We start from the raw sequence: 24,010 nt of genomic DNA, 5'->3' as shown, positions 1-24,010 counted from the left end.
CAACTTAGACACACAGTTGAGCAGGAGAGCAATGGCAGGGATGGGAGATACTACAACAGGCTTTCCTTCCCTTTGTCTTGCCACTGGAGTCCCAGATAATTCACCACATCCAGCTCCCATCCTTGGGCTGACTTTGGCTGAATAGATTAGCAGGGGGCAGACAAGTACTGTGGAGCTCCATGCATGCATAACATATATGCTACCTGCTGCCATACAGCAGAAGATAGAAATGATTACTATTCGTATACTTTTATTTAATCATTCTTTAAACAACCCCGATAACCAGGAGAGAGTCGCACCACAATACTTTACAAGCCCAAGTAAACACTAAGGAGATGCCATATGATGATACAAAACTTAAGCTTGAATTAGACCAACACACAGATAAAAGAATTACTCCATAAAGCCTTTTTATGAGAACGCATTCAAATGCCTGAACACGAGTGGCCTGCATTAGCTTTTCTTAAGAGCCCATCTGCTCTCAGCCGAGAAGTTCAGGTCACACTTGTCTAATTTGTCTAGACTTGTTAAATTGTCTAAATTTATGGGCTGAAATGTTTTCGCTTACACAGTCTTTATTAAAAGCCATGCAGCTGGACACTGCCTCTTGCATGACAGGGTAACTCTGAGGAGGTGCTAATCTGCCCAATTGCAGCTGGTTGCACATCACTGGTCATGTCCCAGGGTAACTGCAGGTTTGTCAGAACAAAATTGCGACCCCAATTTTGGAATTTCAAGAAAGTACGTTATTTCTGAGCTTCCAGCAACCACAAGGTCACCAATGGAGGTGATGAAGGCACAAGGTCTCATGTCACAGGGATGCCACAGTTGCCTTCCCTTTATCCTTAGTCTCAAACCAGCACAGGTTTTACATAAAACTTTAAACACTGGTGTACAGTTGGCTCCAAGGAGTAGCACACAAATAGGATTTCCAACCACATCCCTCAACAACAAACCCAAACATACATTCGAAAGACTATGAATTAAAATGTTGACTCTAAAGGAAAACTGTAACTGATCATCAAGAGCCTGAAAAGCAAATTTTTAAGTTATAAATTGTAGAATAACATCTTGGTTTTTTTATTAGATCCACACAGAGAATACTTTTATTCAGAAACAAATGATGAAAACTAGTTATCATTTTTCACCAAAAGGTTCAGTATCTCAATAAAAGAAGAAGAAAAATCCTCAACTATTTTTCTCCAGATCTGGAAAACTAAATACTAAATAGTTATCCTAGAAACCACAATGCTAGCTGGAAACTAACATTGCACATGGAAATTGAAAGTTTCTATGAATTATTGCCAAAAATGTTCCATGTAGAAAATGTCAATCAGTTCCATATTTTACCCTGATATTGTCAAGCTATGATACCAGTTGGCCAGTTTATGTTACACAAAATTACTAATTGCTCACACCGTATAGGAAATTTCTAATAGAAGCCTAGGGAAGCTTTGCAAAGGTTTTGCTCAAGAGTTCACTCAAGGGCATTAATTGAAAAAGATAAGCACTCCAGAAGGAATACCTGCTTTAAACAACGTTATGCCAAGCAGTCGATGTTAATCACATTACCTGGGGTAGAGCTGACCCATGCACACCAGACGTAAAACTCAACAAGATGCTTTGGGCTCTCACCGCTGCCATCAGTAGCTGTTCCCCATACAACTGATCACTGGGATAGGATGGTTTGGACTGATATGCTTAGCCTAAGCCCTAGGAAACAGTTACAAAGCTGTAACCGCCAGTTACTACAGACCTTTCCAGGCTCACATTCTGTCCCGTCAGCCCAAGGTGTGTGCTGGGTACGACATCCCTTGTGTGCACCATCAATGTTGATACACCAAAGTCGCCGACACTGCATCTGCTTCAGGTATTAAAAAGATGGAAGTATTAAATATGTGCCACGTACCTTACCAGATATCTGACCTTTTATGAAATTATCCCCCTAGCATTTATCATTAACTCACAAGCTTGACAGTAATTTGATGGCTTGTGAACTTCCCATTTTAGACTGGATATTAGGAAAAAGTTCTTCACCAAAAGGGTGAAGGTATTGAACAGGCTGCCCAGAGAAGTGGCCAAGCCACCATCCCTGGAAGTGTTTAAAAAAACATGTAGATGTGGCCCTTATGATATGGTTTAGTGATGGACTTGGCAGTCCTGGGGTAAAGGTTGGACTTGATGATCTTAAAGGTCTTTTCCAACCCATATGAGTCTATGAATCTATGATTCACCCAACCCCAGGAGGCCTTATTTTGCTCTGGCAACATCAGGGTGGAATTCCACTTACCATGTATGGGCACACTTGAGATCCAGGTCCAAAAATTAACTCACATTGTTTGTTGACATCATAAATCAGCCCCGGAAGCTGCTGAGGCAATGTGTACGTTCTTGATGAAGGCTCATCAAGCAAACACTCCCCATAGCCAGTGCTACAACACAAATCAGATAAACAGTGTTAAACAAGAGGCCATGAGAACAGAACCCCTTGCTGCTTACCTGAGTTAACCTTAGGGCAGATGCACACCACATTTGCCATATTTAACAAGCACTACAACAGCTACTGCAGACTCAAGCACAGGAGGGTGCATCACCCATTTATCACCACCACCACCGTGTTGTGCCAACAACCATCCACCACCTTGCAGTCAGCTATCCTGGCAAAGCATATCTGAGTGCACAACCTGTATTTAGTGGCTAAGCAAGTACTGGTACTATTTAGAAAGAATATCACTGATTAGCAGAACTGCCCAAGGGACTCAGCTCCTGGAATTGCCACCATGGCTCTCGTTCTGTTCCCCATCACAACACATGGGAAGGCTTCAGAGCAAAATGGGTAATCACTGTGCATATCAAACTAACCCGTGGGCTCCTGGAATGGTGTTCCCACCACAGGTTAGTGCCAGGGCTTTATCTTGACCTCTGGAGCAGAAAGGCAGATGCAATCTGCCTCCTAAAACACAGCTCTGTATCTGGGCCACAGGGCTTGAAAAACTCACTCTTCAGGTTCGAGGAGAACGTGCATTCCTTAAAAGCAATATCCATGGGGTTAGACATTCTTCCCCATAGAGACGCCGGTCCTTGCCAGCTTATCATGAGGCTGAACTGGCAGGGACTGGATAGCAGGGGTGCATTCCTGCTCTATATAAAGGATGTGTGCACACACAAATCCCTGTGATTTCCTCCAAACGCTGCACACTAGGACTTCAGATTAACCAAGGAACCCCATGGAATGCATGCACATGTAAAAACAGCCTAACTCATGCATATGCAAGGCCTTACTCCAGAAACTCAGTAATGTATTTCCTACTGCATTTTGACCACATCCAGGGGTTGGTGTAGAAGTTCAGTGTTGGCGCCATGACATGCTGTTGATTTTTACCTCCGTCTTCTTTGCACTTATGATTGTCATCGTGTGGCATGTTAAATCTAAGAGAAAAACAGCAGTGAAAAGCAGAGTCAGTTAAGTGACAAATGTCAAGTATTTAGCATAGCAACAGTGTGAACTAAAAGTAAGCAAACCCAAGAACTTTTCCTAGATATACTGCTGACGGGCACTGCAGAATATATGCACATATTCCTAAGTGTCAACAAGTATTCCTCAAATGCAGGCCCTATCACTTGTCTGCAAAAAGATACAGAACATCCTGGTAAGCTCTCCACACATATTTAGTCAGAGGGAGCCTGAAGTAAGATGCTATTTCAGCTTTTCACTAGCAGTTGGCACCCGCAGGCAATCTGGAGTTTGGTCCCACCACCATGAAAATAGAAAGAACTCTGGAATTGAGAAAAAGACCCAAGAGTGAAGCCAGGGGAATTAGGAGGTTCTGAAGGAGACAAATGTCTTGAGCTCACTGCCCACCTGAAGTCCGTTGCATGCACCCTACATTGCCTGCCAAACGTTTTTTAATGCAGTTGAATACCTTGGGCCACGCCGATCCCTCATGCTGTTGGCTAAACAGGGTCACACCAGGGATAGACCTGGCTCCTATACTTTATGTAGCAGGTTTACAAAATGCCACCAAGCATCAATATCAGCAGAAACCCATGCGAAGCTTGCAGCACATGACATATTGGAAAATGCAGCAAATATGCTAGGGGAGACGGAATGGCTTAAAGCGCTTGGCTGTTTGAAGTGGAGAAGGGGAAATGACCCGGTGTGATCCTGCGTCTGAAGGCTGGGGAGTTTATATCCCATTAAGATTACCTCCACTGAACCACCTTTCCCACTCTGCTCCCTGCAAAAGAGCAAAGAGGCAACTCCTGCTCGGGAGCACTGCTAACCCCTCCGGCAGATCTGGGGCATTAGGGAAGGAATTAGCCACAGGTTAGGTGTGGGGAACACCAAAACTTCGGGGACTTTTCATCAGGAAATCTCATTTAAACAAATACTACTGTAGTTAAAAATAGACCATCTCAGCCGGCTCCCCGTGAAGAAAAAGGGAGTTTAAAACAATGAGAGATCTGTTCTCAAGTACTCATCTATCTCAAACCTACAGACCTCCACTGCAAACCAGGCAGGTGGTTTGGAGCTAAATCAGCTAAGAGTTACAGCTGGGGGGTAAGGGTAAAGGACTGCATGATCTGAGATGATTTTTCTCCCAACCACTCTCAAAAGGAGTCAAAATCAGTTAAAAGAAGTTTCCAATGGAGGAGATGCAATCTTGAATGACAGCATCTCTTCTGGGGATGTCCAGCAGCATGAGATTTTCCATCATGAAATAGTTAAAGAGGGGGATAAGGCTCACTTATACATTCCCATTACCTGCCAGATGCCCTGGGTAAATTTCTGCCTTCACACACAGCTGGGCTGCCTTCAGTAGCACCACAAATGGCAGTGGGATGAGCTGTGACAGGTTGAGCACCTGCCATCTGCATGCAGATGTGAGAAGATGCAGTAATAAGGGACATCTGTTAGCACTCCTCCCTTGCCTGAGTGCTGCTTGGGGTACCCTATCACTCATCCTCCTCAAAATGTGGTTCTGCTGCTCTCAGATGGGCTCTGGAGCACTCCACCACCTCTCAGAATCACAGCTTAATCTTCCTCGGTGGTGCATCTTCCACCCAAGTGTATTTATCTCCTCTCAAATAATTAGGCCCAGCAGGTACCAAGTCCTAGTCTGGCCGCAAGCCCTAGCTAGTATAAATCTTGGGCTATTTAAATGTAAATGTATTTACATAAAACATACACATGGCCAAGTTCATGTGCTATTGTGAAAGCAGTGCTCAGTCCGTTATCTTCACTAATTGAACAGCTCCTGTATGGGTCACAGACTGTGCCCAGCTCTGCCAGACCTAGGAGAGAACAGAGATTTATGACAGGGAAATGTTTCCCATAGTTCAGCACAGGCAACTAACATTGTCAGTACAAAAAAAGTTATTAAAAGACAAAGGAAAGGTTTTCCTTACCCAGAGTATCACATTTGTCGTGTGCTCTACAAATATCCTGTCTGAAAGCAGAGCAGACCTGACACATTAATTTTCAATGCAGCAGCGAGTTAAGGTACAAGCACAATAACAACAACATCCAAAAGCAATTCTTGGTCCTCCAACAGACCTTCTCAAACTGGTTTGCCACATTATCGAGAGTCCAAACCAGCTCCCTACCACAGTCAATGTTTTTCACCCTATGGTGAACCCACAGGCAGAACTTGGACAGTCCCGAAGCTTTCAGTCATCTATCGCTATGTTGGTCACACTATCCCAATTCAGCTCACAGTTACACTGCTCCCACAATTGCAAATGTCACTGCACCCACATCCAAACCTAATAATTTCCCATAGATGGATATGTGACATGCTCACAGCCTCTGATGTATGACAGGCTATAGTTTTCATGAGAATATTCACCATACCTGGTAACAAGCACAGCTGTATCATGTTGAAGGTGACTTCCTTCAGGGTGGTTCTGTGATTGCTGCCATTGGCAGAAGTTTTTTAGTGTTGTCTGGGCATTGTAAGATATTGCAGGACCATCCTAATAAGAAACACACAGCAGGAATTTACTTATTCGTCGCAATGCCCACTACAAACATCACTGTCAAACAGCAGGTGAAGAAAATCGCTTCCATTACCTGTTCATTATGTATCACCACCAATTTCACAATAACGATATTAATTAAATTTCCAATGCTCGGGTCTTTGTAGATAGAAGCCACCTGATTCAAATAGAATTGTTCAGAATTATTGTTAACATTCAAGGAAAGAAACAACTAAGACAACACGTTGTTGGACGAGGCCTTGGGTGAGATGGTTTAGTGTGAGGTGTCCCTGCCCATGGCAGGGGGGTTGGAACTTGATGATCTTAAGGTCCTTTTCAACCCTAACTATTCTATGATTCTATGAGTCTATGTTTTCCATTCTGTAACTGTTTTATCCCAGAGCTGCTCTTCTGTCCCACTCAGTGCTCTGATGCTACTTGGAGAGACCTCCTGCCAGAAGCACAATTTCAGAATGAGGCAAACCTGCTGGTATTTTAGAAACCAGACATTTCCTTTTGCTTTAGTGCACATTTCACCAAATTACAGGATCATTCTGCTCTGAGATACAATGACCACCAATCAAGACTGTCAAAAGCAACTTATTCTCCCAACTACCTCATTTTGATGTAGAAAGTTTTAGACCACATATTCACTGCACTTCTACCTTCAAACAGGATGAAAATCCCTCCAGTGACACAACTATGGAAGATAGATATTCATTCCAGTCACTCTGCATCTACAGAGCTGCTTATCTGGGGATGGTACTACTGCATCCTAGTACCAGCAGCTACTAAAATGCTTGTTCTCTGCCAGGAAAGCCCATCCCAGCACTATGCTAAGGATCCAGGTGACCACAGGCTGCTTCTCCTTGCAACAGCAAGGGAAGGTAGGCACCTGTGTAACTTGCTAGCATCAGTCCCTTGGAAGGCACACTTCCCAAAGTACCTTTTTAATTCAGTTGCTATTTCACATGGGCTTAAATAAAAAGAAGACATGGACTGAAGGGCCAGTGATATTTCTCTTAATGCTTGGTGTTTGGAAAGGTGGAAGGGAGAGATGTAGGAAAAGTCTGGGAAGAAAGACAACTCTGACTAGTGATTCCAAGCTGTACTCTAATCCCAGCACTATCTCCATGCCTGGCCTAGGCAAACTGATGGTACTGCACATGAACACAGCAGAAAGTGTGCTCTGTGATGCCTAGAAAATGATCCGTGGGTAAATGTACTCCTCCTAGTTGAATTACTCACTATTGACATTAACGTTAAGACATAGTGCTGTAGATTAGCTCCATGGTAGGCAACCATCCTGCTGTCAGCCACCACCATCACTTCCACAAACCGAGGATAGGAGAGAAACCGCTTTGTTCGTTTGTGGCTCTTCTTTTCAATGATGTTCCCAGTCTTGTTGCTATCTGCAGAAAATGAATTCACTTCCAGACTGTGTTTCAACATTTCCACGTCAGATAATATACTGCTTTCGGCCCACTCTCTTCTCCAGTGTTTCCGCTTGTTCTTTTTGTGACTGTGTTCATGATCTATGATTGAAAAGCAGACAAAAACACCAAGTGCAATTTGGAGTGAATAAAGTTAATACCACATGTCAAAATAGCTATTTCACTTCAATAAAGAGTCAGCAGGCTTGTTACAAACAAGTACCCAAACCAGAAGCACTCTGTGGAAGGCCACCATGTAATCCAACATCTAAGGCTTTTCTTAATCTTTAAACTAACCTTACAGAAGTCAATGGCACTTCAAGATGGACATTCCCATGAAGTTTCCCTGCAGCAGAGCTGTCTCCTTGCCCATGCAGGAGGGATGGAGCCTGGGCTGCCATTCAGTTTAACACGACGTGAGCCCCATGATGGTAATTAGCCACCGCAGCGACAGTGTGAGGATTCTGGGCACGTCCAAGGTGGCCAGGAAACCACAGGAAACAAAGGTCCAAATCCTGTATTTCTAACTCAGGCATGAAGGACGGCAGGATTTGGCCTTCATAGCAAAGCAATTATATATGATTTATTTCTGTCTCTAACAATAACATGGCTGGGCTTCAATTCCCCCCCTCCCTTTATTATTCTGTGCTACAGGAATGGTAAAGGTCATCTAATAGCACAGCTGCCACTGGCTAAAGAATAGAATTCAGGAAGTTTCACATATACTGCTTTTGATATTCAATTAGGCCAAACATAAAAGCAGCCTGAAAATATACTCCATGCTGATACAAAGACGACAAAGTGAAGAGGGAGAACAGGCAAATAAAACATATGGAACGTGTACAATTAAGATTTACCATCTGATTAGTATGTAATTATAGCATTATTTAAATGTAAGAGCAAAATCAATCTTATTTGATGCCACTTAATTTTTAATCAGTTCATCATAGGAAGTAGCTAATTGAGTGTGATTCATCCATGAGAGACTATTTGCTTCTGCATTTAATATAAGGCCAGATCTGAACTACTCATCTAAGACTCTAGGCTACAACCCTCACAATCTTTGTAGCTTTAGCCTAATTTCATCATGGTGGTGGAAAATATCACATTTCCTTATCTGACCCACTGAGTAGGTTAGAGGAAGCATAATATTAGGGAACAAAGGAATACTCAATGCTCAAACAAGATCAAAATGATAGGAAACTTCTTAGCTATTTTTCCTGTGTAGTTTCCTCTTAGGATATTTTGTAATAATTTCCAAAAAAGGACATATAAAAGACATTCTCCAATATCAAGGGCAGGCAAAGGGGGTCAGCCAGCTTCTACCTATTTGAAAAATACTATCCTTTTGTCCTATGTGTAAATAGGCAATACAGTATTCAAGAATTAAATCCTGTTTACTCTGCACTACCTAGAGTCCTATGAATTCCCTTCTTGATATAGTCCAGACCACCTTAATACAGCAGAGAGCCTGCAGTTATTTGACTAAGAATTTGAGAAAGCCAATAGCATTTGTGGTTATAATTGGATTGCCCTAGTTCCTCTGCACTAATCAATGGCCTTGTGTTGGCAAGGTTGTGCTCTTAAGCTGGCACCGCTTTGTGGGCAACCATGACATTATCCTGACTCATTCAGTGCCAACCAGTGCAGGAAGCCAACTATGCATACAAATAACTTAAAGGTGTGAAGAAGACCAGACTTAGGAGCAAGTGCTAACAGCCCTTCAACCAGCTCCCCTCCTCTCTGCACCCTCAGCCAGTCCCTTAAATTTTCCTTTTAAATATCCAACTTAAAAATAGAAGTGCTAAAAGAAAATGCATTAAGGATGAGGAGATGACCAACAGAGCTCAAGTGAGGCTGAAGGCAAGGCTGCAGTGTGAAGGCAGATTTCTATTCACCTATTCACCACCATGGCTCCATAGGGCCCCAGATGGAACCATGGGGCTAAGGCATCTTCTCCTCCATGCAAAGGATTCTTTGGAGAGAAAGTGGTTATACAGGAGGTATTTGAGTTGTTGATATTGACTAGGCTTGCACTGAAATCTTGCAGCTAGTGCTGGCACATGCTCAAAAAAGAACCTCAAACTCCCCCAAAACCCAAAACCCATGAAATGCCAGGTCTGATTCTAAGAGCCTCAACCTGACGTACTGTGCAGGACCACAGCCCAACACAGGCAGCTATGCCCAGCACAGAGGAAAAACTGCCTTTTTCCTTTTGCAGAGATCAGGCACAGTGTCACAAAATCATTTAGGTTGGAAAAGATCCTTAAGATCATTGAGTCCAATTGCTAACCTAACACTGCCAAGTGTCAGTACAGTATCTGCACTTCCCCTGTCCAGCACATAGATAAAGTCAGCCCCATCATCCCTTCAAAAGCTGACATTATTTTCCAGGTATGAATCACTCCAACACTTACAGCTCACTATTTGGACAAGTCACATACAGTATGTTTGCCAGCCTAGTTACTGTAAAACCAAGCACACAGCAGGGGTGCATTATATGTAAAGCCACTCCTGGACTTTGACAGTAGTGAACTGTTATCTTCACCCATCTTTCTTGCATGTAACTACACTCAGAGATGGTGCACATTCACCTGTAAAAAATTAAACACTAATGGCAGGGCACTGCTCTCAACCCATCCATAAAACCCCACCAGCATTAATGGGAGTTGCATACAGGCACTGCCAGTACTCCCTGTGCCTGGTGCTGCTGTTATCTTGCTCTGTTACAATGGCCACAACAGCCATACCCTTATTGAATGGTGCAGCACACTGCCATTGAATCAAGCAGAAGTGAGATTTTCTCAAGTTACAGAAGAAAAGTTCAGTTTTATAGTGACTGCTTCCTACTGCCACACACAGCACCAAAAAAGGGTGCAATGTTTTTCCACCTGGGTTTGCCTTTTTTTAAGTTTCCTATTGTGTTAATATATTAACAGAAATCAGGAAGAATGGTTTGCTTGGCAAGCTCTCAATCTCTGCAAACGACCTGAAAAACATCTATCTACACATGGCAGGAATCAGTTGGGTTGAAGTAATAAAACATTTGCTTTAATCTGCAAAAAAACCTAAGCCCAATGGGTAGACCAACACTTTAAACCCATGCAAACTACACATCAATAATTCAAGTACTGGGTGAGCCTATGCACTGATTCAGCAGTTAATGCTCATTCAAGAGGTGGCTAAAAGGCTGCTGGAATAATGTCCATTTAACAGCTTGCTTTACTAAGCTAGTCTATGGTGTTTGCACTGTCTTTAGACAGAGCTGGAGGTCTATGTCCATTTTTCTTTCTGCCTGGTTTTTTCTTTGTTATGTGGGACTTATAAAGGAGACCCAATCCTGTGACAGGGATAATTCCTCCTTGATGGCATCTTCCCACTTGCACTAGAAGCCTCAGCCCAGAGCCCACTGAGCTGACTTATGGATGATTTCCACTGATTAATGGACTTTGAATCTATCCCAAGGGAGAGGGCAGAGGAGACTCAGACTGAGTACTTTGCCTGCATGAAGGGGTGACAGGGCAGAGCCAGGGACTGTGGAGACAGTGTTCTCACAGGAGAATGGATAACTGCTACATAAACTCTGAATAATCCTGAAAGATACAGCAAGGCCATGAGAGGCCCGAGGAAGCTTAAGCAAGCAAGATAAGAAGAAGCTGGAATTCACTGAGTTAATGAGAACTGTGGACTGTTGGCAAGCTTTTGAGGTCAAGTTCTCACACCTGTGCTTAACCAATTATATGTTAGTCACTGAGGTTCTTCAAGACATGTATCCAATCATAATATGCCGAATCACTGTAACTGCATGTAAGAAATAGTATATAAGGAGTTAAGGCTTTGTAATAAATTTGGCAATCGCTTGATCACATTGATCATCTCTGCGTTGTCCGTGACTCCCGCGTCAACAAGGGACTGCTTTTGAAATAGTAGCTATTGTTATGTTAAACCCAAAAATTAAAAGAAAGCGTGATCGCTTATCCCAACAGTTCTAACTCTTTCCATTTCTACATTAACTTGTCCTTGGAATAGAAAGCAATTTGCACAATTAAATAAGGCATGTGACAATGCAAGCAATTGCAGTTCAGCTCCAAGTTCATGAAAGCTGCACATAACAGGGGGAAGACAGTCACCAAAAAAGAGACATAAAAGAGTTCATGAGGGGGGAAAATAATCTATTTCTCAAGCTAATAACATTAACAACTACTCCAAGCTAGAAATGGAGCATGGTCCTTTCAAATTAACCTACTATCAGACCTTTCCTGAATGTATGACCTAGGATATTGAACACAGTTTGACACTCAGTGCTTGGCCCATAGCACTCTTAGACCTACTCTGATCCAGCTGCACAGATGATAAAACCATCATTTGGAAGTTATTTATTGCACACCTCCAGTCAGTGTGTGACCTGCAGGAGCCACTGCAGCAAACCTTGTTCAAGCACTCCAGTACAAGCTACAGCTACAGTTGGCTGGTCTGAATTTGCTGTCTGTAGCTGGTACAACAGCAGCCACTGAAGTGTCTGTCATCACTTGGAAAAGAGAGGCAAGAGGCAAAATGGGTCTTCTTCATACAGAGGTCAGACTGGCTGAAATCAAACCATGTTTTTAGGCTCCCTTTGCCAGGAAACGGGATGGAAACTGACTCCTCTTGAAGACCCACACAGGTCCTAAGCTGGACCAAATGATTTTTCTTAGCTTTAGGTCTGCTTTAATTCTCTATCAATATGCTTTATATCTCTATCTTTCTTTCAATATACCTACAGATACAGATATCCGTCTGCTGCCAGCAGCTGCTCACCAGGAATGGTAATGTGGGAGCAGCAACTGCCATGACCTGCACCACACTGAGACAACTATGAGCAGGACTAATCCTGCCTTCCCTCTGGATAGCTCTGTGGCTGTGCAATTGGAGCTGCTGCTATAGATAGAAAGGGGAAACAGGCTTTAGAGGTGACATCAGTGACCTCCATCAGAAGGGAAATGAAGGATAGGGGCCACCCAGTATCCAAAGAGAAAGATATCCTGCACCAAGAGTGGAAATGAAAATTTGCCTAATTATTCTAATCTGCAAACCAGAAAGTGTTCAAATGCAAATTAATCTGAACCTATTTAACAGAGAGATCAACTGAAGTATCAGCCTTCATCAGCAAGAGCTGGACGAAACTGCATAGATCAAACTTTCACAGTTGGAACTATTGAAAATGCAGTAAAATATCAGACTGTGCCACTATTAGAGAAATATGAAAGAGAAATAGTTCAATTTTGCCCATATTGTTCATACTATGGTATGGGCTCAAAAGTGTTCCCTCCCAGACTGTTCCAGGAGCATCAAAATAATGGGCTTCTACAGAGAAGTTTTCTTTGCTATTAAGAGAAATGTTTCCAGGAACAGATCACAAGCCCTCATTACCCAGGTACACCTTGATAATTTCTTGCCTTCCTCCCCTTTGAGTTACATAGGTACACTTCACTAAGTGGCTTCCTAGATCTCCAACTGGAGCAATGTTAAGATGCTCAGAAAGGTCCGTGCCCAGGAGCACGGTGCTGAAGATGTCCCCCATGTCAAGCCCAGAGCCTGGAATCTGTGTTTGTAGCCTATGAAAATACTCTTCAAGGCCAGAAAGCAACACTACAGAGCCATGAGCAGTTTAGACTGGCATGAAGCATCACTGATACAAAAATCAGCCACTACCACCTGCAGTGGCTTTGGCCATAAGGACTCAGCCTTGGAGCTGCCAAGGCTCAATGTGATGCTGAGCCCACCTATGTCATTCAGGGTGATCCCGCCTTTCTTCCTGCTGCTTGAACCAGAATGCTTGAGAACCATGGACTTGCAATTAGCACCAATCAACTTCTCTCAGTAAGAAAATACTCTCTGTTTTTATGCCATGCAAGCACCAAAGACCACACATACTCCAGACATTTCCTTTCCTGATGATGTATGTCAGAATGCATTCCAGCTTTAAAGAATTCTTTTCTGCCTAAGGTAAAAAGTTGTATGTGAAACCAGCTATCAATTTCACACAGTAGACAGAAACCAGATTAATGAACAAAACAATAAATTGCCTCTTTAAGAAAGCAGATAGGAACATGTGAGCTGACCATGTGGCAGAAAATGATTCAAGATCATCTTACAGAAAAGAAATAAGTAAATAACTGCACCTCACAACCGCAAGGCAGAAAAGGACCATTGTAGTGGTTCAAAATTGGTTTAAGGTACAGTTGACAGAAAGCTACAGTGCTGAAATTCACTGATACCAGTTCCATAATCCACTGATTCAAGAAGAAAAATAAACTAGCCATGGAGAATGACTGAAAAAACATGGCAAAATAGCTTGAAACCCACCCTGATACTTTATGGGGTTGGGCAGATCGCTAAAGTACATTGCAGCGTTTCATCTGTGAGTAGACATGTATTTGAGCCAGGCTGTGGGTGCCACTGGTATGAATATACCATGGGCACACTGACATACACTGGTGGTATTTCAGTACATCAGGAAAAAAGCCAGAGCTGCTGCCTTTGGCACTGCCAGGGCTAATTAAACCTATTTGCCTGCAGCACTCTAGAGGTTGCACTTGCTGAACCTGACTTCTGCTTTGCAAACCACAGGAGCACCTGAAATACTAAGCTTGTTTGCTTGCTCTTAATTCAACTCCCAATGCGTGACAGCCTCAAGTGCACCAACACGTTATCCATGTCCATGTCTAGTGATACCTAGGAGGTACCATGCCAACAGGAACAACACTGGGATCACCACAGCCTTGTACTAAACTCACTCAAAGATCAAAAGATCAGAAAAAAATCCCATTAGAAAGAAAGAAACTTAACTGGTAATGACAATACAGGCACGTGGAAAGAAAAACATAAAATCACTGAATGGTTTGGGTTGGAAGGGACCTTAAAGATCATCATTTTCTAACCCCCTGCAATGGGCAGGGACACCTTTCACTAGACCAGGTTGCTCCAAGCCTCATCCAACCTGGCCTTAAACACTGCCAGGGATGGGGCATCACAGAAGTCACAGAATAGTCAGCCTGTTTGCTTTCACTAGTATATGCTATGGGGTACAGATGGAAAGGACCCAACTGATACCTCCCTGCTTCTCCCACCTGCCCTTCCTCAGTGGATGTCCACACAGGCGATGTAAAAGTAGTTGAAAAATCACAGTTACATCAATTTTGATTGCAGGAGAGTAATTTAACTCTCTTCACTTACCATGCTCAAGTTGCAAAACAATAACCAAGCAATAATGACTTGCTCAGCCACAATCTTGGTTTTCCACCATTAGGGTACCAGACTTGCTACATTTTTAATATTAACAACAAGATAATTCATGCACCTCACTTGTAACTCACATTGAAAAATTTTAAAACAAAACTACAGTATGGGATCTGCATTACTGGCTGTAATCACATTTTTTAACCAAAGTCAGTCTAATACCTTATTTCACTTGCCAGCACACAGCAAGATAGCACAAACATCCCAGCCTGATCCCTTCCTAAGTCAGTATGGGAAAAGCTTATGCTTGACATCCCAGGCCCATCTGAGCAAGTACTAGTTGGCTGTTACTGCGCTATTACCTCAATAGGAAGCCAGAAATAGAATTAATTACATTAGCATATGGGACTTGTGACGTAACTCTCTCATTCGCCGGTTTTGGGAGGGAAGGAAACCTGAAATAATTACTATCTTAGTATAAATTACAATTCACTTCCTCAAGATGAGAAACTTTTCTGAGGGAAAGAACGAAGTCAATGTTTTACCCTGAGGCCAAAAGCAAAGCTGACGGCTTAAACAGACATTTGAAAGAGCACAGGGATTGCTCAACCTGGAAGCAAAGGCTTAGGGAAACCTCCCTGCAGATCTCCTGCAAACCCAAGGCTACGTGAGACCCAGCACCACAGAATTTGCCTGAAGACCTGCCTGGAAACCAGACGCCTAGAATGTGAAGTTCTGCTGGATGGAGGAGTTGAAAACCAAAGTAAGGTCACAGATAGAATGAAGACAAATGGTCCAAAAGGAACAGCAAAAATACAAGAGGGCTTTAGACCAACAGCTTGACTGAAAAGGAGCTGGGATTACATCATGGACCAGTCACCAGAACACAAACATTGAGTCCTGTGGAAAAGGACATTTAAAGTTTCTGCCTCAAACCTGCTATAAAATGAGACTGTAACATGTATAAGTGGTCTGAAGAATGAGTATGAAATTTTCCACCTCTGGCCTCTTTGGCCACAGTTCCCACCATTGACAGTCCTAACATGGGATATATACCTCAAACTGCAGCTCAGGCTGGAGAAAGAGCTTATCACCTACCTGAACAAAGAGACCATGATACATGGAAAGGGACAAAGTCAGGCTTCAGCCATGGTGCCAGACCCCCAACACATCCTCACCCATGCCACCTCCTTGGTCACAGCACCGGTAACACATTAGCTGACCCACACTCTATCAACCTCAACCTGGCCACTCCTCAAGCACATGGGAACACAGTGGCAGGACCATCTCCTCCTTGTGCCGTGGGTTCATCAATGACTCTTTCCATCTGGGTGGCACTGGGAAAGAGATGACAACTATCTGTAATAGCTGAGCAGGCTGATGCTAATTATCATGCAGAAAGAAGATCGCAGTCATGGGGCTGGCAGCACCTTTTGCTTGCCCAAGACCCAGGGCAGCACTCCTTTGCTCTGGGGGCTCCCCAGTGTCACGTTCAGTGTGAAGGGTTGTTACATTTACTATGAAAGGGTAATCTGTTACAAATTACTCATTAATGCAACTGTAAAATCAGTGACATATTACTGATTAAGCCCATGTCATGCTAGCTCGGCGGCAAGACTTGGTTCACGCTGATTTGTCTTGTGCTTTTTACAGCAACCTTTTCAACACAACTTACACGCACACAGCTTCTTTTCTCCTCCTCACCCATATGAGTACACAGCCTTGCCTTTTTGGAGCTGCAGTACACATGTGCTGCCTCCTGAATAGTCCAACTGCTTTAACACCTTGCAGCTAAATACCCAGCTGCAAATTTGAGACCCTTTTACATCTGTTTCTGGGAAGTGCTAAGCCTCCAGGCTGTGCCCAGCAGCTCTCTGTGCTGGTAATGCATATGAGTTTTGGAAAGCAACCTCAGCAGCTGAGTCACTGGGCTTTCCCACCTCTGCCAGCAGCCAGCTCTGCCCAGGTAAGATCCGCTCTGTCCTGTGCTCCTCTGAGCCCATTTCCAAACCCTCACCACCTCAGCGAGAATTGCTGGAAGGCCTCTTTGCTGACTGCAGCCCCTTGGCTCTCCTCCAGAAACAGGAAAGCTCTAATCATCTTCCTGCTAGTTTGGCACCGTTGGAGTGTTATTGCTGCTTCTGCATGAGGAGTTTTGCCCGTGGTGAATATTCCCACTTTAAGCACTCTCATTAAGGAGCCAGGACTTAGTGCAAGATCCTCACACGCAGCCTTGGAGCCCACATCTGACACGCCAGCCTCAGGACAGGCATGGCTGACCAGCAACAAGTCATGGGAACAGCTAATGCTCACTAAAGATTTAGTCCTTGATTCATTCATCTTAGCCACTGCTGGGTCTTGAATATAAAAGAATTATGAAACAGGGAGGTATTTGACTGACAAAGCTGGGAAGGAAATGGAAAGCACAGATCAGGAGAGCAGTAAAATGAATGCAGTGGGAACAAACAAGGAGCTGCCCCAAAAGAGTTCATTCAGGAGCACCGCAACAGGGTCACAGTAAAAGCAACAAGGAATTGGCAAAGTCTGGAGCAATGAAATAGCTGAGCATGCAGCAGAACTGGGGAGACAAGAAAGCCCAACTCTTGCATTTATAGTCATGGGCACAAGGCAACTGTGCTTTGGTGCCACCAGGCAGGTGGAGGCCAATCTGTCTCAGAACAAGGGGTGGCCAACAAGCAGAATGGTTGAATAAGACTCAGTAAAACGCTAATGCTACCACAAAACCAAAGAAAACTGGAAGAGCTCCAGAGAATCCAACAACCAAAATATACCTAAAAAAACATATCAATGACAGAAAATGTGGGAAACATGAGAGAAAGAAGAGGCAGTAGAAAGGGACACAAGATGCAGAGCAAGAGGTGGCCCAAAGTGGTTTACTCAGGTGATGACTAGAGGCAGTGTGACGTTAGCATCTGCAGTTGGACATCTCTCTGCCATACCAAACCTTTGGGGTTTCACATGGAAACCAGTGGGTAGGGCTGGCAGGTCTGCTCCTCGCAGGAGGTCAGACTGGATGGGCCGGTCAGATTGCTGCTGCTGGCCCCCCAGTACCGGCCGGCACAGAGGGACACAGCTGCAGGATGCAGCTACGCGCCTTTTATCATCGGAGTCAGATTGTTCCTCCGCAGGGCGCAGGAAAGCTCCACTCTCCAGCTTCGCAATGAGCCACTTCCTTTTCTTCTTTTTTTAGGATCAGAATTTCTTTTCCCTTCCTCCTCCACCTCAAAAAAGCGGATATTAATAATTTGGATCGGAAAAGCTTGCTATCATGAAGCGATGGGTGGTAGCGGCGCTGCACCTACTGACATCACGCTCTCAACCAGGCCAAGCCTTCATCCCGTCAGGGTTATTCAGTAAAGTGCAACTAATTATTCTGCCAGATCCTTGACCAGATGACAAATTGATTCACGGTACTAACTAAAAGACGGGAAGGAGGAGAAATTGCACCATTTCCTATGACTGAAACTACATTAACCTGTTACCCCAAGGAAAACTTTGTCAAAAGTTTTTATTGCGGTGGCTGAGCTATACACCAGACGCTGAAGTGCATTGCCAGGAGACCCTGGTTTGTGCTATGAAAGTTCATATTCAGAGCACAGTTTGCATTAGATATCCATCAGCGTTCAGAGAAGAAAGGCCTTTTTTCACAACATCTGCAGAGTATCTCGTATGTCAGAGGACCTAAAACCATTATCAGAAATGGCTAATTAAAACTTCTATAGAAAATCAAATACATGTTTTTCTAAGCTGACCTGAGGATGCTGAAAACCAAAAGTAACACCAGGAGACCACTGGAAATGAAAGCTTTTACTCAATCTGTCAGTCAACTCACAAGGGAAACTTTTCTTGGATACTGCAATAAGTCTATAATTACATCATCATGGCAAGGGCACACCGGTGTGTTGCTTATTAATCGTTTCCAGGAAGAAGACTATCAGAAAGCTGTTCTTAATAGCCCCAGTACCCGGCAATGCAGGCTCCCTTGCTCACTGCAGGGTGGTACCAAAGATTTCCTTTGCATTAATTTCCTCTTTGAGCAAATTTCAATCCCTGCCAGAAGCCTGCAAAGCAAATGCACCTTTTCACACATTCTTCTCCCTGGATTCACACAACTACCTACAGCTCTAACAAGCTCCCCCAGACTCTCATGAAACCATTCTTCTCTGCTGGGAGTGACAGATGCACCCTGTTCAAAACAGTGAGTGCTACCAGATTTTGTTTTTTCTCCTCTGCTCCAAAGACATGTGAGATGCCTTCTTTCCACCAGATCCACAGGGAACACCAAGGTTCAGCATTGCCCAAGCTGCTCTGCACATGCTACTTAAATTAAGTGACCAAGAATTCTTCACCATACGTCATTCTGTTTCAAAACCTTGGACAATGGTGAAAGAGGAAGCAAGAGATGGAGAGAAAGAGGACAGGAGGACAAGTAAAACTGTCACACCTATCTGGAGCCTTAAAGCTTGCATGTGAGAGGCAAGATCTTCTCCCTCCACTACATGAAGCAACTGAGAAGAGCAAGGAAATAAAGATAAGCAAGAGGCAAAGCATGTTGGAAAAGAGGAGAGAGATATACATCATATATATAATACCATAGATGGAGCATTATTCATGTGAATCATGATCCAGAAGAATAATACCCTCAGTGGAAGCTATGACAGTGGTGTGAAATACAGCAGGCTGTTATAACGGCACAGAGTGAAGTCCACAAGCCAAAGCCAGAGCCCTCCCAGCTACCTTCGATTCAATGAGTCCTGTGATCTGCTGCTCCGTTCCTCCAAGGGCTACTGATGCAATGTGCCAGATTCCGTGTTTCTTTCCAACTGTTCTGAGTCTCCTGCATCTGATCTCAAAGAAGGGAGCAGAAACAGCTGGAAGAGAGAAACCAGAATGGCATAGTCCAGCAGCAACCCTTGGAAGAACAAACAACGATGGCCTTGTGAGAGGTACCATTGTCCCCCAGCACGTATGCCTGTATGTGGACATGTGTCCACATGTCTTCTAGAAGAAAAACATGTTCCTAGTGCATCGGCTCTGGCTGGTCACAGAGCACCAGAGCATCTTCTGAGGTAGCACGATCAGTTCAAGCTGAACAGACCGACAACTCAACAGCACAGCCACAATCCACAGTCATGGGTGCCAAATGAGTCACGCGTGTTAAATGAAGCCTGAGTTTGGCACCACGCTTCTCCTCCAGTGGTACCTTTACTCCCTGAGTAACTCCACCTACTTTGCAGCACATGAGCGGCTTGCAGCCTTCACAAGGGAAGTCAGTCAAGGTCTACTCTGTTTAGACTTTAAAGCTCCTGCAGATCTAGCTGCAGGCCAAAGGAGGAGGGCAAAACAGTAGGTGAAACAGGAGAGAACTTAGTTATTTGCTGCCAAAGGAGAGGATTAGTTGTGAAAATCAGGAAGTCAATGAAGCAGAGAGCAGCAGGAGGCCACTGCAGATAATAGGGACAGTAGGAGCAAGGCTATTGCTCACCAAGGCGAGTGAAGGGGAGATAAAGCCTTGTGCTCTTTCATATGTGCGATGACTAGAAAGAGGGAGTGAGGAGGTCAGGGAGATGGTGCTGGTGGAGAAAGGGCCATGAGGGAAAAAGGCCTTTGAAAATGAACCATGGAAAAGTGATTAATAAGGGAAGAACTGTCAGGCTTGGTGTTAGGACCTTCTCATTTCCACTAGAAAGAAATAACACACTGCAAATCACAAACACATTTGGGAAGGGAAGACCAGGAGCACAGCAAGACCAAGAAGTCATTTAAAGGACAGAAAGATAATTTCAGACAGAGAACAAATTAGATTAGGATAGTTAGAAATTACACGTAGGAGAGGACACAAAGCAAGTTGAAATGTTCATGGGATATTTAAGGCAAGACAGCCCAACAGATCTCTTGCCAGCCTCAGCAGGGATGAAACGGAAACCTAACATTTTTCCTGACCACAACTTCCTTCTAACCCCTTACTAGGAAGCACAGGCGCACCACATCTCTCCAGGACAGCAGTACCACCACGAGCCCGGTCCTAGCTCACACAGCAGCACCATTTCTAGAGGGTCCCTCAACTCCACATCCCTTGTGCCCCACCCAAACTTACTGTTTTTACTGCATGAGTTCCCTTTCATAGGTGCCAAGTCACCAAGAGCAGTAACAGAATGTGTACCTGGAGTGTCGCAAGTCTGCCTGTCCCCCGAAGAGTTCATTGGAGGTGTCCGGTGTCGGTAGACTAGATGTGGTTTATTGTGCTCTTCTTCATACTCCTGTTCTTCGAGTGATAGCAGTGGCTCTACAAAATAGTCCCCATCGTCAGACTTGAAGGTGCCTAGCTGAGAAGGACCAGAGAGGAGCAGAGGGTTAGCTTTGGGCAATGACAAACCACGGAGCAGGACTACCCAACGCAATGAGTGGTTAATGAGGGAGTGCCTGGTTCTGCAGTAACCCATGTGAGCTTCAGGTCCCATCACACCAACACCAGGCTGCACTGCACCCTGCAGCCATCCCACTGCAATTTACGGAAAGCAAATTTACTAACCCATAGGTCAGAAGAACAAGAGAGGCATGTCTACCAGACCCTGTCCCTGTGCCATTTACCACACCACTCCTACCCAAGGGGAGATGGTGCTGTAGTATGTCGGAGGTCTCAGTACAACTCTATCTGGTTTTGCTGGTTTTCATACAGCAGTTCTTCCTGAGACAGGCTTTCAACACACATGTAAGGACCAGAGGGAGGTGTCCAGCCACTGAAATCCCAGCTCATGATAAAACACCAACACTCCTGGTTGCATGTGACTATGAACATAGGGATTTGGCATGTAAACAAGATATCCAAGACTAAAAGCCATCCTACACTGGGATGCATGACCAGTAACTGGTAGGGAGGCATGCCCATGCACACACACGTGTACTAGCTGGGGTGTACACACTCAGGGGAGCGACCAACCAGCTGGAGACAGCAGAGACCCCCCTGGGCACACCTGGGACAGGCACCCAGGGTGCTATAAGGCACCAGAAAGGTCAGCCCCGCTGGGACCTTCTGCTCATTCCTTCGCTAACATCCCCCTGCAAAGCAGGGCACCAAGAGCGGCTGCCAGGCGGCGTGCCTTTATCACCCGGTGGGCCATGCCCTGGGGTGCAGGGCGGCTCTGGGGTCAGCGCTGTGGGGAGCCTCCATCACCCTTTTGCAGCCCTCGCCAGCACTCCGGGGCCAGGAGGGTGTCTGACCCGCTGACCTCCCCGCCGGGGTGCCACTGGGTGGCAGTTTTTCCCCCCAGACCCGCGGAGCACCCTCTGCCGGAACCAGACGGAATACTAAAAGCGGGGTGGAAGTCACCCCCGATAGGGGCGAGCCGGCGCCGCCAGCCCTTATTCCGCGGGCGGAGGGAAGGGGCCGTCCCCATCCCAATGCCCACCCCTCCCTCGTCCCGCTCCTCCTCCTTGCTTCCGCCCCGGCGCGCCGCCGCTGGGCGCCCGGCGGGACCGGGACGCGGGTCTCACCATCCCGGAGCAGAGGCTGATAACGGCGGTGTGCCGCGGGCGGGCGTTGACGTGCCCGCGGTAGAAGCAGTGCTTCACGTCGGCGTTGGCCGCCTCGGCGTACAGGCGCCGCTGGTGGGCGGCGGGCTCTCCCAGGAGGCTGACGGTAAAGAGCGGGGCGATGAAAGCCGAGCTGGCTGTCAGGTTGAAGAGGAACTGCTGCCCGAAGGCGGAGAGCCTGTAGTGTGCCTTGTGGGAGGCGGCGGAGGCGGCCATCCAGGCATCGGGGGCAGCGCTGGTGCTCCGCCGCCGCCGCCTGAAGTGGACATCGGTGGGGAAGGGCTCGCCGAACTCATTCACCCGGGTAGGAGTCACGATCTCGTACTCGCTGAGCTTCTCCAGCAGCTTGGCTGCAAGGGAAGAGAACCACACGCCCCTGAGTGGGGAGGCCGAGCCCCCCACCCCTCGGGGGGGGGGGGGGGGGGGGGGCAGCACACCAGCACCCTCCCAGTACCCCAACCCCAGCACCCCCTTACCTTGCCTGGGGTGCAGCTTCTGCCTCCTCGCTCCTATCCTCAAGCCGTCGATGAAGAGCGTGGTGAGTGCCAGCGCCAGCGGCGCCAGCTGCATGGTGCTGCGCGCTGTCCTCAGAGGAGAGCAGCCTTCCCCGCTTCCCTTGGCTCTTCTTTTCCTCCTTCTTCTTCCTCTCGTCCCCCTTCCCCCACCCCCCCTTATGTTTTTTATCCTTACTTTTTTTCTTCCTTCTCGCCCCCTTCTCCCCCCTCCCCGCCCCCCGAAGCGCGGCCGGGGGAAGGCGCCGGAGCCGGGCGGCGTTAGGGGCGGGCGGGCCGGAGGGGCGCGGGGCGCCGGGGGCCGCGCATGGTGCGCGGGGGGCGGACGGGCCGGGACCGACACCGACGGGCCGGGACGGGGGATCCGGCCGCCCGCCCGCCTGCCTGCTTCTCCCTCGCTTTCCGCCTCTCCCCCCGTCGGGCTGGTGGCCGGGGCGCTCCCGGGAGCCAATTTAAGGGGCTGGGCTCCATAGATCAAGCAAGAGGAAAGATCCCGCCCTGCAGAAGGGACAGCCCTTCCTCTCTCTCTTTCTCCCCCCACTTCCAACATGTCACTTTCTTTCATTCCCGAGGAACGCCGGAATCGCAGGTTTTCGCCAAGAAAAGCCCTCGCTGCTGCGGGACGGGATGGGGCGGGTTGCGGGGGCCTCTGCCGCGGCCCCCGCTGCTCCTCACCGATGGATTTAAGAAGGCAAAGTGGCCCGGGCGTAGCGTCACCGGCTGCTACTGAGCTGCAAGGTCCTGGGGGAAGAGCGACCCTGTCACTCGCCAAGAGGAGAGCCGAGCTTTCTTACATAATTGATGATTTTCCTTCTTTCAAGCATTCTGAGGGAAAAGAAAGATTTTTTCTTTATCCGAGTTTATTTTGGTTTACAATTTGGAAGTTTTTCTATTGAAATCTAAGACATCCTTTAGAGTTCGATGTAATTAAACATTGTCTTCTACCCTTCCTTAAACCAAAACCCCAAACCTTGGTTTTAAGTTGTTCACTTTCTTCACTCGACTTTGGGACAAAGAACAAATGTTTGCTGCAGGAAGGTAAAGCTTTAAAATACATCAATTCAGAATCCACTTCTGGCCAAACAGCACCTCCTGGCTCTTTTAAACTAACTGGCAAAGTCCTAACAAACCTCAACCATTAGCTCCTGGGCAGGCTGCCTCTCAGCCACAGCTCTGCACAACAGGGCACAGTGCAGGAATCTCCTTGCTGGTGGAGACCCAAGTCAAATCATCACACCTTTAGGGCAAGGCATAATGGCATGTAACCTTCCAGCATGGCATTGTGCCTGCTCTTACAAACCATGCTTAATTCGA

At 46.0% G+C, this 24,010-nt stretch overlaps 1 protein-coding gene and 1 long non-coding RNA gene across 7 annotated transcripts in view; one reads left to right on the top strand and one right to left on the bottom strand.

Annotated features, from left to right (window-relative positions):
* Positions 1-23,276, bottom strand: part of ADAMTS9 (ADAM metallopeptidase with thrombospondin type 1 motif 9) — an 80,760-nt gene extending 57,484 nt beyond the window's left edge. For 2 of the 6 annotated variants that reach the window (XR_009743820.1, XM_061455823.1), the window contains exons 1-10: positions 22,146-22,841; positions 20,815-20,977; positions 7,228-7,514; positions 6,074-6,157; positions 5,855-5,976; positions 5,410-5,450; positions 5,190-5,295; positions 3,283-3,429; positions 2,291-2,432; positions 1,757-1,864 (exon numbers count right to left, since the gene is read on the bottom strand). Coding sequence is in view for 5 of the 6 variants with exons in the window: in XM_061455823.1 (XP_061311807.1) it covers positions 1,757-1,864; positions 2,291-2,432; positions 3,283-3,429; positions 5,190-5,295; positions 5,410-5,450; positions 5,855-5,976; positions 6,074-6,157; positions 7,228-7,514; positions 20,815-20,977; positions 22,146-22,754 (1,809 nt within the window). In the remaining variant the exon portion in view is untranslated. Of the gene's footprint in view, positions 1-1,756; positions 1,865-2,290; positions 2,433-3,282; positions 3,430-5,189; positions 5,296-5,409; positions 5,451-5,854; positions 5,977-6,073; positions 6,158-7,227; positions 7,515-19,388; positions 19,521-20,814; positions 20,978-22,145 lie in introns of those variants that run through there. The other 4 variants (XM_061455821.1, XM_061455822.1, XM_061455820.1 and 1 more) reach the window with 4 other exon arrangements.
* On the top strand, positions 22,608-23,612 carry LOC133270539 (uncharacterized). The gene is made up of 2 exons (XR_009743821.1): positions 22,608-22,722; positions 23,269-23,612. It is a non-coding gene; the product is annotated as an uncharacterized LOC133270539 (long non-coding RNA).
* The last annotated feature ends 398 nt before the right edge of the window (positions 23,613-24,010 follow it).

This window comes from Pezoporus flaviventris, unplaced genomic scaffold (assembly GCF_033815535.1).
Source record: "Pezoporus flaviventris isolate CSIRO_AGI_PZ_B2104156 unplaced genomic scaffold, CSIRO_AGI_Pfla_v1 ptg000021l, whole genome shotgun sequence".
Lineage (NCBI taxonomy): Eukaryota > Metazoa > Chordata > Aves > Psittaciformes > Psittacidae > Pezoporus > Pezoporus flaviventris.
Note: the sequence above shows the minus strand (reverse complement) of the source record. Positions and strands in the feature narration are given on the sequence as shown.